The following is a 16,411-nucleotide window of genomic DNA, read 5'->3' as shown; positions in this document are numbered from 1 at the left end:
GTTTAGCCTCGAACATGGCTTGACCGGGTTGGACCCCGTTTGCTCAGTGTGGAGATGGCTGTGGCTTGGCTGCTTGGCGGGTTCAGGGCTCTATTCTTGGGTTTCACGGGACTGTAAAGAATTAGGAGATCTAGTAACGCTATGATTACAGTACTGGACTAGAACTTCTAGCTGATCACTGTACAACTCTTCCATAGATCAGTCAACGTTGCTTGAAACACACAGCCCACGAGGAAGAGTGGTTCTTGGTCACACTAGCCGTGTTAGGCCATCTCCAAGTGGAGAAACACCTTAAGTACAAGAACATAGCAGTCGTTCTTCTTTCTGCCTTATGATTTCTTTCCTGTGGATAAATTCAATAGAGCCAACAGTGAATCTCAGAAGTACTGGCTGTCATCTTTGAATTAATTAATCATATTCCCGTTGTAGACGATAAAACCTAAGATACCCAATAAACATACACAATAAACCCAGCCATATTCAAGTAACAACTTGTAAACAAACCCCCGAAAATGCTTGAATCATCCGAATAAACCCATCACGCCAGGCGCAGAGCCAATGGACTATGCCCCTTCTTATCCTTCTTGCTCCCGTTGTCTGGTTCATCCACATGCCCCTGCCATGCCCGCTCAATAGCCTGCACTTCACCCCAAACCAGCTTTCTCGCTTTATGTCGCTCAACGCCCTCATCAAGAAGCTTGTCATAGTCTGTCTTCACATGTCGAATGTGCGCCTCAACAGCAAGCTGAATACGGTGTTTATCAGATATCTTCGATGTTCTGCCTACCCGGCCTGATCCTTTCAGGAATGCATGGTTGAGAATGCTTTCCAGGCTTGGTTTGGGCATTAGTGGGAATTCTTCCTTGAGTAGCTTGCGGTTTTTGCGGGTTTCATTTGCGTCGCGGACTTTGACTGCATCTGCGCGTGATTCTGCGGTTGCGGCTGCTGATTCCAAGACTGTTGTGTGGATTTCTGATGGCACTCGGATTCCCAGTGTGTGTTTGCCGTTGGGTTTCTGGGATGTAGGTTAGAGTTGATCGGGTAGCTTTGAAATGGCTGGAGCTGCTCTTACGTAGACCAAATAGACTATCTGATTTGATTCTTTAGTCTTGCTGCGGCAGTGTCGTGTGATGTATACGTCGCCTTTTGGGACGAAGAGATACCCTTCGGGCATGGGGACACGCTCGAGAATATTCTGCACACCGTTCATTAGAAAGATGGCCTGTCTACAGAGCTAGACTGAGCTCACCTGTTCAAGTGGATCATCCGAGACAGGAACAACAGCAGCCCGTGGCTTTGCCTTTCGCTTCTTTGGTTTAGTCTCATTGAAGACTTCAGATAGTGGCTGGGCTTGAGCTGCATCTGGGGCCACCGGGCGGGCCTTGCCACCACGGTTCCGAACGCGTCTATTCTTTCCTTTGCGGCGAGCCTTGCGCTTATGAGCTTTGGACTTGGTCACATCTGTCATCTTTGGTGGGATGATTCAAGCAAGGAGCGTCAGGGTGGTGATGTTGACACAGTTTTGGTGAAATCGGAGATGTCAGAGATAACTCAAATTAGACCAAAGGTTGTTCATGACATGTTCTGGGCATTGTTGTCTGAGTCAACATTGAATGATCTTTGATGCTTCAAACCAGGCACCCTGTGGCGCTGTGGCGCTGTGGCTGAGTTTGCGCCTAAGTTGACAGGCCGCTAACCCACTCCAGTTCACTCAGTTAAGCACTTGAAGCTGAATGAATAGTGTACTGTGATGATTGAAATCCCCTGTCGTATTATCTATTATATTATAGAGCTGAATATCGTATGCGATATAACTATTCCACTTCCGACATTTTGGCCTCAATGCACGCTCCCGATGTTTAGCCCTCTTAGGCTTGTCTTACTCTCAGGTTTTCCGAATTCAAATACAGCTAAGATATGCAACATAAGATTGGCAGTACATTGGAAATATATATATATACATGTTTTTATGAATACTATAGCCGCAGCTTCGTCTGATAGAGATACGAAGGAGATCATGGAGCGCCTTGGTGGCCAACTATCGTGGACTGGACGAATGGCCAAGTTCGGACTGTTTTTTGAATCACAGTGTTATTAATATTCAAGCTCAAGTATGTTGACTCAAACCCCTGACTAGATTGACGATCCCCTTATTCCACACTTGCGCGGGTTGTCTCCATTCGTAGTGGTAGATGCAGGCTGTAGTGGTAGGAACACTGTCGCATGTAAACTAGTACAATTTTTATTGTAGCAGGCTTGGAGATGCCTGGGGATAATGAAAAACGCGTGATTTGTGGTGCAGGTTGCTGTTTGGCTAATTCTTTGTGCTAACAACGAGCTACTCCTAATAATGGACCAATACATTTGTTATTACTTTCGACCATTACTTTACTCAGATATCCGAGATAACGCAGCCGTGCAACGGGGAGAAAGCAGATGTATCAGCATTGCAGGCAGTAGATATCGGGGAGAGAGGGTGAAATTTCAGAGCATTTTGTGTGTAAAAGAGTTAATGCGAACAACTGCTTACCACTTTCTCCAGGGCTGCCTGCCTCGGGCATTGGTCTAATAGTATTCAGCACTTTTTTAAATGGGTGAACCATGGACTTCTTCATGCAGAAGCCCTGGTTGAGCCCAAATTATCAAGCGAATGATCGCACCGTTTTTGTGTTCAATAAAAAGCTGCACTTGCAGTAGAAAGTAGAACAGACCTTAATGAAAATATTACCATACATATAATAGGCAGTCTCAATCAACATAAATATCAAAATTTAAAAGCAAATCGCTTCTGATATTTACTGTCATCCTCGAAGCTATTCATTCTAATCTACGATCAGGCATTTTTATCAGGAAAGAACGTTTTGCCTTACCTACAATCTACTCATCTAAGCAGGCTTGCTAAATTGACTTAAAATTACCAGCTTTCAAGGTTTCCATTCCACAAATAGCGCCTATCACTCTCCTAGTCACTTGATTGACTAGGAAATACGTAGCTAGCCATGATTGTTCAATCTCTCTGGTTCTCTTCTTGGACTTATTTTGTTGGTGATTGGTTTTTTTTCGTGTCATAGTATTTATTAACTTTAATATCACATCACAGTATTTCATGATGATAGATCTAGAAATAGATTTATACGTTCAGCAAAAGCGCCGCGTTAAAAGAATTTTAGTAAGAGAAGGGCCATTAATAAACAATCATAGTAGAACTTTGATACCCCGGCCAATCATAGAGTAGAGCATAAGCAAGTTCTTTATATTACTTGATTCAGGTTATCTACAGTAGAAATCACAGAGCCAACCTCTTGGTTTATGTATTTGTGCAGTCTACCATCAGTTTCACCGTTAGACTCAGCCTGGTTCTTCTTCTCTTTGGTTCTTCTCGAACTTCATTTTCATACCAAGTCAGTCTATTTCTAGCAAAGCTATCTTAGACTATCAATTAGGTAAAAATTCTATAGTTGACTTAGGTCAAGGGTCTCTCTTCGACTAATAACACTAGCGCCACTGAGACAGAAAAAAAGAAGAAGAAAAAAGGGAAATTTATTATGATCCGCTCTGTAGCCTTTAAAGTCTAGTACAAATTGTGAAGTGTGAAGAATTGTCTTCACTTAGTCCACTAGTGAGTTGTACACGGAGACAAGAAACAGGCATTGAGTAAAAGTGCTTCTTTGCCTATGTAGTAATCACCTCGAAGACCTGAGATTATGTAGGCCTCTCCCAAACACTTATTAAAACCTGAGTCGAGCATCAAACCCCTTCTAAAAATGACTATACCGACCCTGTGCGTTTTCAAACAATCCCTCGCAATAATCATATTTCCTATGGCTCTTCTAAAGCAACCAAAAGGCGCCTGCCAAAGCGATGGCATTTTTTATGTATCATAATCTATCCTCGAAAAGGCGGTTCTATAATAGCTGGTTATAGGTAGTAGATAATTGACGTTATCGATAAAGTATGTTCCTAAAGGGGTTGTGGTTTTGGTACATAATGGTTGGGATTTTTCGACATCATTATATCTGGTTCCATAACTCAGTTGGTTAGAGTGTGGTGCTAATAACGCCAAAGTCGAGGGTTCGACCCCCTCTGGAACCATGATTTTTTTGCCCTTTGTAAGTAAGTAAGGAAGGAAGGGTGCTGATAGTTTTACTCAATTGGTACGTACTTTATATTTCACGAGGTAGATACTCGGTGCGCATAAATTTCAGACCACGTCCTTGGAATATAGTGGCAAAAGATTGAGATATTTTCATACTCGGTTCCATAACTCAGTTGGTTAGAGTGTGGTGCTAATAACGCCAAAGTCGAGGGTTCGACCCCCTCTGGAACCATCTTATTTTTTTTGTCAATTTTCATCATTCCATGGTAGACTTTGGCCGAGTCACCAAACAGACACCTGCGATAGATGCGGTGTCTAGTGAACGACCGGGGCATATGTTTATACCGCTGTATAATTAAATCAAATAGAAAGACTATATCCAGGGACTGGTAGTGATTATCGTGGGTCTTCTATCTAGTCGAAAATATCTTCTCGTAGAAAGGGTATACTAGAGGATAGATTCTTATATCAGAACAATATCGGGGGTTGGGAGTTGTCAATATTGAGCATCATTCTCAAAATCTATAAAGATAATAAAAGAATAAAAGTATGAAGGAACACATAATAATAACTTGAAAGAAGAAAATTGATCATTGATCAATTTATAAACATAAGTACAATCTAATATCTAAATGTTACGGACGTACCAGGCACCAATCAGTATAGGGCCGCAACTTGTTGATGGGCGGTCATAGACCAGTCGATCAACCGACCCATCAGGATCACGTGACGAATAGTCAGAGAGACGCGATTGGACGAACAAGGCGGGTGCCTTTTTCGGCCCTCGATTTACCAGCACCCAGAATACACCACAACGCTAGGTACCGGTAAAGCCACTTACGGCCCCCTCAGCACAAACACATATTCTCCCCTATAAGAATATCGGAATTACGTCAGCCTAACCACGTGATTATACAAGTAGTAGAACAGTCGACAGTCGTCGAGTAGAACAGTTCTACTGTTCTACTTTCTACTTATCTACAGGAAGGACTCGGGACATATATAGGACCTTATATATCTAGTTTAGTTCTTCGTGTTCGATCATCTATTGTTACTTATATCTACTGTTTAGAAACCTTTATGACTCGTATAACTTAATTATAACTTAACAACACCACGGGAAGGCCTATATCTCGGTATAGACTAACTCGGCGCTCTACTTAGCATCGCTCCTCGATACCCTTAAAAGGACTTAGTCCGTATGAGGCCTACTAGGCAGCGGTACGGTTAAGAGACAGATCGTTGAGGTTGGAAGTCAGCATAACAGGCAAGTATAACCTAGGGACTCTTCTAATATAGCGACGACCCGGAAGCAAGTGCGTAACACTAAACTGTAAGTAAAGTTAAAAACTATAATATATATGAACACTATATAAGAGAATTCTACGAAGACTGTAAACCGAGTAATAATATAAAAATAAATAACCTCGAAGAAAATATAAGACCTAAGAATTCAAAGGAAAAGCTGGGAGCTATAAGAAATCATAAAAGATCACTGAAAACGTCTACGATATATACGAGTACAAAATCGTACGAAAATAGATATAACGGATACGTCTACGAATATAACGAGTATGTCTAAGTATAACGCAATATACTAGATATATTATGAAGAAGAGAATAGAGAAAATGACTTAAATAAAGCTAGATTATCTAGCTAAAAAGATGATCAATTTAAGGAAAAATTTCTTAGATTCTTAATTTATCCTCAATCTCCTGCCTATCAACCTTTGATAGACACTACAAAACCAGGATTTAACAAAGGAACTCAAAAGAAAAAAGATATCTGCTCAAAGTTCCAAACATAAGTACAATCTAATACTAGATCTGCAGACCAAGTTTGATCAGAAAAATAATATATACAAATACCACATAAAAGAATTCTACGAAGCCTTTAAAACATGTCACCATACAAAAAGAAACGACTTCACAGAATATATAGCAGATCCAAGAGTTTAAAAGAAAAGTTAGGTAATCCTGCTCAATTTAAGTTAAATCTCTCTGTTCTTCCTTTTTGATACATTCGGCTTATTTGCTATATTTGGCTTATATTGCTATATCCGTAGGAATCCTAGGGTTGTATTCTTATTGTTATATCTTGAGGTTTTCTTGGATTTCTGGATGCAGTTTTCCTGAATGCGATTGCCATGCATTTTTCTGCGCTCGTAATTCTTCTATATTTTTCTATAGTTCTTTGCTCTTCTTTAGAATCCTTTGATGTTCCATTTTTTCTGTTGTCTTGTTCCTTTTTGTATGTTTACTTGTTTTGGAGTCTTTATGGAATTCTTATGTATAGTGTTTGCATGTATTGTTTTTCTGTTCAGACTTGTGTTGAAGTTCTTATGCCAAGTTGTACTTGTGTTTGGAACTTCAGTACGTCTCTTTTTTCTTGTTTCAAGTTCTCTTTATGAGTTTCTTCATATTCTTATTCTTTTATTGGATCTTGTTTTGTTTCTTGTTTTGTCTAATATTGATACACCGCGCTCGATGTATTAAGTATATATATATTATTTATATCTTCCTGGTCTTATGCTAGAATAAGTATGTATTCAGAGTGTCAACTTTGCTAGCAAGCTAACACGAGGTATTACTAGATATTGTAGTGAGAAATCTCGTGATATGTAGGATTACTGCCTTAGGCCTCCGAATCCTTCATCAAGGATAAAGCTCCTATATACTCGATCAGACTGCCACCACAGCGTCCCCATTTCAATATATGACAATTCATTGATAGAAATAAATTTATTGCGCTAATCACATGACCAGGTTCCATAACTCAGTTGGTTAGAGTGTGGTGCTAATAACGCCAAAGTCGAGGGTTCGACCCCCTCTGGAACCATGATTTTTTTGCCCTTTGTAAGTAAGTAAGTAAGGAAGGAAGGGTGCTGATAGTTTTACTCAATTGGTACGTACTTTATATTTCACGAGGTAGATACTCGGTGCGCATAAATTTCAAACCACGTCCTTGGAATATAGTGGCAAAAAATTGAGATGTTTTCATACTCGGTTCCATAACTCAGTTGGTTAGAGTGTGGTGCTAATAACGCCAAAGTCGAGGGTTCGACCCCCTCTGGAACCACGGATATTATCTTGTATAGATTTATTTTTTGCCTTTTCTAGGCTAATCTTTTTTATAAATTATAAGTGATTGAGTTAGTTCTACATGTCTTTTTAAACACCTGGACAGATAGGATAGGCCTTACAGCAGGTGTGACTTTCTAAGCCTACGAAATCAAGAAGCATCAAAATAGAGTGCATCGATTCAAGCCAATTCAGGTTAGAGAGAGAAGAGAGGAAGTAAGGTACATCTTCTATTAAATGTCTTCATCCGCTCACTCCACTTTTTTGAATTTGTTTTACACCAAACATATTGAAATGGGAACGGCGCAATGGCAATCTGATAAGACAGACAGGTCAATACCGAATATTGGATAACAGACATGGATGGCAATGAAGCCCACTAAAGATAATCCGATCTTGAATTATGTAGCTCAGTGGGACATCAAATTGCTGTGACATTCATGTAATCTAGGACCCTCCCCGAGGTACCTTATGATAGATTCCTCCTTTTACATACACCGGTCATTTGAGTACCCTCTATGTATCTACACCACTATTCAGACTACCAGGAGGTAATGAAACATGATGTATCCTTAATCGGGGCTTAATGATTTCTTGTTCAACATGTCGTATAATACCCCCAATCCTTCCGTACGGCACCTAAACGTCCAATAATACTCTAATTTAGCGTATCTATATTATATTGATCCAACACCACCTATATCTAATGTTATCACGGTCAAAGGCATAATATAATGACAAAACCGAGGATGAAACCCGAGGATAAGAGAGGTAGATGATGATGAGATGGATAATCTTTCTGACTAGGAAGTTGCTCTGTATGTATGTTTTTTGTCAGTTCTAGATGCTTGGGTCCTACTTGCGTAATTTTCTAGCCGCTGTACCCAGTTATTTAATTCATCACTAGGAAATCTGATGATCACAACTCATCATCCTAATCGTATTTCTCGCGTCACATGTTCGTGCTATATTTGATCATCTCATGTTTACCCTCATTTATCATAATATCGCTTTTCATAATATACTTAAGATAAGCATATTCAAGGATTAGTCTCTGATTAGAATAACACTTTTTCTTGCCATTGCCTTCTCTTTAAATATTTCTATACCAACCACCTGGCAGGCTGTCTACCTAGCAATACGATATCACTTCTTACGCAGAGGGAAGGGCAAAGAAGCAATGACTAACCGTGGCCAGGGTTCAAGCAACGCAGCGTACTGGAATATGCGTCGAAGCACTCGCGAATTGCTACCGACTCAAGTTAATAACAACAATGAAAAGTCCTCGGGTCAAGAAATTTTACCTAGCGTTGAGCCTCACATGGTGGATTTTTCGTCGGTTTGCTCCTTATAATGATTTGTCCACCTTGTTCGCATCCACATAAGAAGCCTAAGTGAGAATCTGCTTATACTCATCGAGGAAATTTCGAGGAGCTCCTTGGAAAAGACTCTGTAGATCTTCCAACTATGACTCCCTCGTTCGAATAGTGAATTCAAGTGAATTCAAGTGAAAAGTTCCAATTTTGAACTTGATTTCACCCTTATGCTTTTCGTCATAATCTGAAACTCTGTCGTCACAGAGACGTTTCGACCGTTTCTCTGATGAAAGTTTGAGGATATTCTGCATATAATTCATCTTTTTCTGCATCTATTGACCAGTTTAGAGAAATCCGGCGGTTTCGGTTTGGGGTTCAACGCTACGCAAAACCTTATTGTTCATTCTTTTGTCTATCTATACCTCAACCACTTGACAGGCTGTCTACCTGACAACAGAAAAATCATCTTTTACAGGGATTGCCCGATTTCTCACGATTTTTGACAGTCTCATCCTCTAGGACTTTGGCTTTTGTGACATATAAGGCTTCCTGTTTAACTTACAAGATAGACACGTAGACACAGACACTCTTTCTCTTCTACCAACCACCTCTATGCTCTCCTCTCTTGGATTGTTCTACTTCTTATAGATGGCCTCGTTTGTAGACTGACAGGACCGGGTCAGATAACATGTGAATGACAATATTTTGGCTTACAGCCCAAAATTTTTTGTTTTTTCGCATCAAATAGGGTTCCATAACTCAGTTGGTTAGAGTGTGGTGCTAATAACGCCAAAGTCGAGGGTTCGACCCCCTCTGGAACCACGGTTTATTTTTTGTCCTTTCTTAAAAATATACTACTAGTTTTTGATCTTTATTATTTACATAGGAAGCGAAGTTCTCAACGTGCGGAGGAAAGAAAGAGAGATCTAGAAACAGAGCAGCAGAAATGCAATGACGAATGAAGCGAAATCTACGCGCCCGAACTAATAGTTATGGTCTGGCATATGTTTTCAAAGTTGACTGAAGATATAGTCTAACTGTCAGGACCACCTGCTGACTGGGAGTGTTGGCTGCCTCGGAACCCTGGGGCCTGTTACTCGTTAACAGGGAATGACCCACTTCCCATACACTATCATGTCATGTGAGGACAGCAGTTGAATAGGAGTCCCACGCTGATTCTGGGAATCAGCGTTCAGTTGACTTTTTACAATGTATACCCATTATTAATGTATATGCATTTATCCGGTTCTATCTCGCTTGCCCATCCAAACCCAGAGATTAGCGTAGTCTCACAGATACCCGAGAGCATCAAATTGTTGGCACTTTAATGCGTCAAATAAATCCTCAATCCTGGCCTACACATTTTGGACTTGGTGGGCATTCGGTCCGCATTTTAACTAGGTGGCAGCATAGCGAACTGAGGTATCTCATGTTCGTAGGCTCTGATGTAGAATCAAGAAATGCATTCCAGTTTACATGCAGTTTCATCGCATTTTGTCTTGGACACCTAAGGCACACGGTTTATGTCGCAATTACCTTACGAATACTGCATGAAACCGGATCTATAGATGATCCGTCGACATAGCTTATGTAACTAGAATGGACCCATAAATAGCGAAGAATAGGGGTAATGGAAATACAGAGTCATTGACATCTCCAATTGGCCGGATACAGTACAAATTGTGACAGTTATGAGCCCGGTTCGCACCTATTAGGAATTTATTTGCTATCACTCTTGAAGCTATTCGCAAGCTGAAAGGTTCTGAAAGTATCTCGCCGACTTCCTACCCCTGAATCCCTCCGATCCTTACTATCCAACCATTTCGCAGGATCCTCGCTTCATCGCATTAGAAGCAGCATCTTGAATGGAGACGGCATCAATGCTCTCCGCCTTGAAGGGCGATAAATTGAAAGACTCGTCACAATGGCGAGTATGGTATAAGAGGATAAGGGCATTCGCAATAAATCGGACCGTCTAGGACCTTTGCAACCCTAACAACGATGAAGCCTATCGTCCGAAGGCTCTAAAAGAGCCACGGGAGCCTAAGTATCCGCTAGATACGGATCCGGAGGCTAAAAAGGAGTAGAGAGACCTCTTAGAGGTCTACAAAATTGGAGCTAACCGCTAGGAGAAGCAGCGGAAGGGCCTTAATAAAGTGAATAAGTATATCATCACCTTCGTAGATAGTAGTCTCCGCGACGTAGTCCTCGAATTCGATACCCCGTATAACCGTCTAGTCTATCTAAAGACTAGGTTCGCGCGTACGCCCGCGTTCAAGGAGGAAATTCGGATACAATAGAGAGCTTTCTCGACCGTAAAACCAGCTAGAGATATCGAGAAATAGCTTACTTCTTAGACTAAACTAAGAGAGCAAGCGGTTAGTCTCTAGCTTCCTAAAGCCGAGAGCGCCAATTAGGACTTCCTATAAGTAGTTAAAGAGGTCTTACCGATCTAGTGGTAAGCTAAATATTAAGAGATCGTAATAAATAGAGCCTTATACGATACTTAGAGTCTTATCGAATCATTCAGAGCTCTATATCGGGAAATTGGCTAGTCCGATCTATCACTGTAAGCACTACCGCTAGCGCCAAAGGGGTCTTTCTCCACTTAGTAGGGTTATTAGGAAGCAAAAAATGACTCTAGGAAGCTAAAGGAAGACGTCCCCTTCGAGAAAAGACTATACCCCTACGGTAATAAGCATCCGAAGTATCAACCTACTACCTACTAGGTTGTCAATAAATCAATTCGACCCGACGGATACTAGCCAAGGAAAGAGAATCTCTAGAAAATAGAGAAAGCTCTACTAGCCGACCCGGCATAGAGAAAATAGATCTAAGAAACTATCGAAAAATCGTCAAATATACCGGCAAACGCAGTCCAATTAAACCTAGGAAATATCTCCTTTTCAAGCTAGGAAATTGGGTCACAAACTACTATCTTAGCACTTCGCGACCGATAGATCCTCGATACCGGCTCTAGTGTCTATATCTACAATAAGAGAAGCTGGTTCGTCAACATTATACTAGCTAGGGAGACTCTCGCGACGGGAGACGGAGGTATAGTAGTTATTAGACGTAGGACGGTGAAACTCACCGGCGCCGACCCGATAATAGGGCAAGAGAAGACTATTACCCTAAGTAATACCTACTACGTACCTAGGTTTTATATCAACCTAGTATCGTACGCAAGGTTGCGAGAAAAGGGTAGTAAATGGTCTAAAGCCAAAGGGTATATCTAGGATCACTAGGGTATCCCGATAGTTAGCCTATATCCTCGGAAGCAGCACGGGTTATAGATCTTTAATAAACCTAATAAAGCTATTTAGAACACTACTAATACAGTGTCCTCGGCACTACGGTAGGAGAAGGGTTTAACGGAACTATGGTATCGTCGCCTAGCCTATATATAGCCTACAACCCTTAATCAAATACCAAAGATAGTCGAAGGAGTGACAATCGATATAAAGAAAGTAGTAGCTAAGGTATACGAGATATACAATATAGGAAGGTCGAATCGGCAAGTGTCTAGGAAGCTAATCGGACGAAGCTTTGGCCGATTTAGCAGAGTACACTTCGACCTAATTTAGCTACCTTATACCTATAATAGGCATCGATAGATCTCTCACTTTTACGTCGAAGGAATCCGGTTTCACTAGGTTATAACGTATAAACTCAAACCTAAATATCAGCTAGCTATCACCTAGTTCGTCCAATTAGCCAAAAATTGGTAGAACCTACCGATTAAGGCCTTCCATTATAACAATAAAGCTTCGGCAGGAAGGGTATTAGAGAGGAGCTTAACGTCGGACGGTATAGTGGTCTATCATAGTCTACCAAAGTATCTAGAGATAAATAGATACGCCGAGAGAGTAGGGGGTATTATAATCTTACGTATAAGGATACTAATACTCGAAGGGAAGCTCCCTAAGGAACTATAGCCTAAAGCAGCAATAGTAGCAGTCTAGCTGCTAAATCGGATACCAACCTACTAGCGGGAAGACAACCGCTAGATAGTGCTATAGGACGAAGTCCGTAAGAATTTTGCTACTAGCAAAGCTATTCCGAAGGTTAACCTATCAAATATTAGGTTATACGGAAGTCTTGCTTACTACCGTATTAAGAAGTAAGTGTAATCGGATAAAATAAATCTACGCGCTAAGATTGGTTTCCTCGTTAGTTATCTATTAGCAAATATCTAGAAAATATGGTTTCCTTAGTATAGAAAGGTCAAATTAGTCAGAGATACCGTATTCGATAAATCACGGCGATACTCCACGGATTTTCAACACTTTTAGTAGATTCTACTACCGTTAGAAAAGGAGCCGTAGGAATTAGACTAAGCAGAGACTAAGAGAGCATTCTAGGCATCATTGATAAGTAGAGAGATACCTAAATTGGAAGCTAGGACCGATAGTGAAGACGTCTAGGAAGCACCAGTGAGAAATAAGACTCTAGGAAGAGATAGTTTTTCGGCCGAAAAACCATCTTATACAGCAAGCCGCCAAGGGGTATATGATATACCTAGCAGCCAGCGTTTTGAACCTATATCGGTCCTACTAGGCGTATTCCCGTAGGAAATTCCACTACCTCCGATACCTCCACGTAAATAAGAACCTCCTATAGCTCGTCAAGGGGTAGAGACGCCGGAAATATAGGCCAGGGACCAGCTCTAGGAGGTCTAGCAAGCGACCTAGGAAGCCCAAAAGGTCCAGTAAGAGACCTAGGAAGCTTATGAAAATAGTGAATCGGACGATAAAGCCGAAGTATAGCTATAAGCGGAGCTAGCACCGAGAGAACTAGCTCTAAGGGATATCAACGGCGATCTAGATAAGGCAAATATTATATCTAGACCAAGAAGAAGGTTAGTAAAACGGGACGATACCTTCGCGTACGCCACCATAGAAGAACCCCCAGCTTTCCTCTATACATTCGCAGCGGCCCTATACGCGGAGAAGCCAATAAGACGTTATCGGGACGATCTACCTAATCCCCCGAAGTATTAGAAAGACGTTATAAATCACCTATTTCAACAAGGTTTCCTAGCAGCTATACGGAGAGAGATCGACTCCCTAACGGAAAAAGAGACGTATCAGGTAGTAGATCGTCCGAAGGACCGGGGGAAGTAAGTCCTACCGCTACTATAGGTATTCTTATACAAATTAGACTAGGACGGCTTCCTAGTAAAATTCAAAGCTAGGATCTACGTAAGAGGAGACCTTAAGACTATTATATTAGACGAAAAGAGAGCTACCACGCTAGCAGCAAGGACAGCGAGAATGATCTTTACATTGGTCGCGGTATTCAACCTAAATTTGAGACAGCGGGACGCTATAACGGCATTTCTCAATAGTAGGCTAGAGAAGGAGGTATATACTAGGATACCGGAAGGTTTTAAGATACTAGGAAGGTGTTAGAAGCTTCAAAAAGCGCTATACGGGCTAAGAATCTCACCACGCCTATGGCAGTAGGAAGCGGCGGGAGTTCTTAGCAAGCTAGGTCTAAAGTAGGTACCCGAAGACCTATACGTCTTCACCGGAGACGGTATCCTCGTCTTCTTTTACGTCGATGATATACTGATAGTAAGCCATCGGACGGCGGAGAGAAGGGCTAATCAGCTAGAAAGGGACCTCGAAACGCATTAGGAGCTTACTAACCATGGAGAAGCTGAATGGTTCCTAAATATACGTATTATTCGGGACCGATAGGCGAAGAAAATATGGCTTTGCTAAGACAGCTATCTCACAAGCGTAGCAACTCGCTACAACCTCATAGACCGACCCCCTATGCTAACCCTACTGCCAATCGAAGACCTAAAGCCGTACAAAGGTATCGCAAGTGCGTAAGAAATCCACCTATATCAGCAAAAGGTCGGATCAATAGGATACGCTACTACGATCACCCGGGCCGACGCCGCCAAAGCAACTAGTAAGTTAGCCGAGTTCCTAACGAATCTAGGACCCTAGCACCACCGAGCCGTCGATCGAGCTATCACCTACCTTTACACTACCCGATACCTAGCAATCGAGTATAACGCGGAGGTAGACATAGACTCGGTACAGCTAGCAAGCGATACATCGTACGGTGATCATACAGATAGGAAAAGCTCTACAGGGTATATCTGCCAGGTCTACGGTAGACCTATAGACTAGAAAGCCACTAAGCAGCGGACGGTAACGACTTCAACCACCGAGGCAGAGCTTCTCGGTCTATCTAAAGCCGGCAAGCAACTCCAATAGTAGAGAAGACTGCTTAGCCGAGTGGGTTTCGAGGCATCACACGACTTCACTATCGAGTGCGATAATGAGAGAACTATTACTCTAATCACCGCCGACGATACTAGCTTCGACACGAAGCTTAGGCACGTCGATATTCATCACCTTTGGCTAAGATAGGAAGTGAAGGCGGGACGCGTCGCTGTACGCTAGGTCCCAACAGCAAAAATGGTCGCCGATGGCTTGACGAAGCTGCTCTCCCGACAGAAGCATACCAGCTTCGTCAAGCTACTGAGAATGGTCGAAATTGAACACCTGATCATGAAGGAATGACCTAATTGGAGCAGATTCGTTAGTAAATGGCATTGCCAGCGGCTCAGGATAGGAGACTGAGGCCGCTGAAGGGGTATGTCGCAATTACCTTACGAATACTACATGAAACCGGATCTATAGATAATCCGTCGACATAGCTTATATAACTAGAATGGACCCATAAATAGCGAAGAATAGGGGTAATGGAAATACAGAGTCATTGACATCTCCAATTGGCCGGATACAGTACAAATTGTGACAGTTTAACTAGATATTCCCTAGTAAACCCAGGTACTCTCTGTGTACGTTGACTTCATACCCTCAGTAAAATCATTTTTTTGTGTGCTGCTAGGCGAGTATTGATTATTTATCTGATCCATTAAAATGCCAATAATTTGATGCATTTCACAGGTAAAACATGAGGTAAACTACAGTATAGGGAATGCGCTGATTATGGTGCGCCAAGTTACAGCTTCATATCATTTTTCTAGAACTCGCCCGACGCGCGGCTACACCGCTATTGGGTTGAGAACAATGAGAGGCAGCTCTAGCAGGCTTGGGATGCCAACGAAAGGAGTGCCATTGATAGGATAAAACTCAATCAGGTCGAGAGCAAAGACAAATTATACGTTGTGCTCCAGGCTGCAATTCTCCCGGCAATTCTCCCGGCAATGAACTCGACGAATGGATTCAAAGCTCCGGGAGCCAGGGTGCCATGGAGATAAACACGCTATTCGATGTGCTAGATGATGTCAATCTCACTGGGACTCGCTCGTTTTATCGCCGTTGGGATGTGAGTCGCACGGAAAGAGGAGCACCGCGGAAGACCTACTATACGAACGACTAGCGCTAGTGTCAAAGCAGACAATTAGCAATCACACAAGTGCGATTGACCAAATAGGATGTAGCCGATATAGAAAGCACACAATCATCGGTTGGTCTTTTCATTTTTGATACTTGGCTACGAATTACAATCATACTGTACCGTAATATTTGATCGCCCTAAATGAAAGATATTTCATTTTGTTTACAGATATAATATGCGGGATATTGAAAGTATCCTTATAGCGGAACTAGGTAGCCTGGTGAGGACAATAAGATGTATGTTTACATAGACTTGAACTGTCTTCTTGAATGTCATTCTATCGGTCTTCCAAATATTATGGCATGAAGAGTTATTTAGTAATTCTTGCGCGCATAGAAGCCTTACATCTGTATGGTAGAAAAACAGACTTCGCAAGAATAGCGTAAGGTAATCGGATAGGTAGGCTGTTTTGATAGAGAAAGAGACGTATCCATCATTTTCAAAGTTCAGCTAATCTGAGTCTAGTGTCCTACTATGGTTAGAATCTGACCTAGATACCGGAAATTATGGACTCTGTGGTTGAATACCA

At 41.8% G+C, this 16,411-nt stretch overlaps 3 protein-coding genes across 3 annotated transcripts; 2 read left to right on the top strand and 1 right to left on the bottom strand.

The window, feature by feature from the left end:
• Nucleotides 1-538: 538 nt before the first annotated feature.
• Nucleotides 539-1,468, bottom strand: N7511_008590 (DUF2293 domain-containing protein; the record flags this gene model as incomplete). Its single annotated transcript, XM_057130967.1, has 3 exons — nt 539-1,015; nt 1,073-1,195; nt 1,250-1,468. The coding sequence occupies 3 exons, from the start codon at nt 1,466-1,468 to the stop codon at nt 539-541; spliced, it is 819 nt and encodes a 272-aa protein (XP_056978955.1).
• An 8,890-nt stretch (nt 1,469-10,358) lies between these two features.
• N7511_008589 (uncharacterized protein) lies at nt 10,359-13,496 on the top strand (the record flags this gene model as incomplete). Its single annotated transcript, XM_057130966.1, is given in 16 exon segments — nt 10,359-10,424; nt 10,473-10,576; nt 10,682-10,755; nt 11,004-11,104; nt 11,118-11,184; nt 11,259-11,416; nt 11,454-11,722; nt 11,836-11,878; nt 11,904-12,059; nt 12,101-12,157; nt 12,225-12,362; nt 12,516-12,616; nt 12,716-12,787; nt 12,959-13,063; nt 13,117-13,204; nt 13,275-13,496. 16 exon segments carry the CDS (start codon nt 10,359-10,361, stop codon nt 13,494-13,496), a joined length of 1,821 nt encoding a protein of 606 aa, XP_056978954.1.
• A 665-nt stretch (nt 13,497-14,161) lies between these two features.
• On the top strand, nt 14,162-15,016 carry N7511_008588 (Ty1/Copia family ribonuclease HI; the record flags this gene model as incomplete). Its single annotated transcript, XM_057130965.1, is given in 6 exon segments — nt 14,162-14,332; nt 14,355-14,418; nt 14,467-14,625; nt 14,647-14,728; nt 14,747-14,855; nt 14,882-15,016. The coding sequence occupies 6 exon segments, from the start codon at nt 14,162-14,164 to the stop codon at nt 15,014-15,016; spliced, it is 720 nt and encodes a 239-aa protein (XP_056978953.1).
• Nucleotides 15,017-16,411: the final 1,395 nt, after the last annotated feature.

Source organism: Penicillium nucicola (genome assembly GCF_028828085.1).
Source record: "Penicillium nucicola strain IBT 29836 chromosome Unknown utg000010l, whole genome shotgun sequence".
Lineage (NCBI taxonomy): Eukaryota > Fungi > Ascomycota > Eurotiomycetes > Eurotiales > Aspergillaceae > Penicillium > Penicillium nucicola.
The sequence above is the reverse complement of the archived record's forward strand: the minus strand, read 5'-3'. Positions and strand labels throughout refer to the sequence as shown.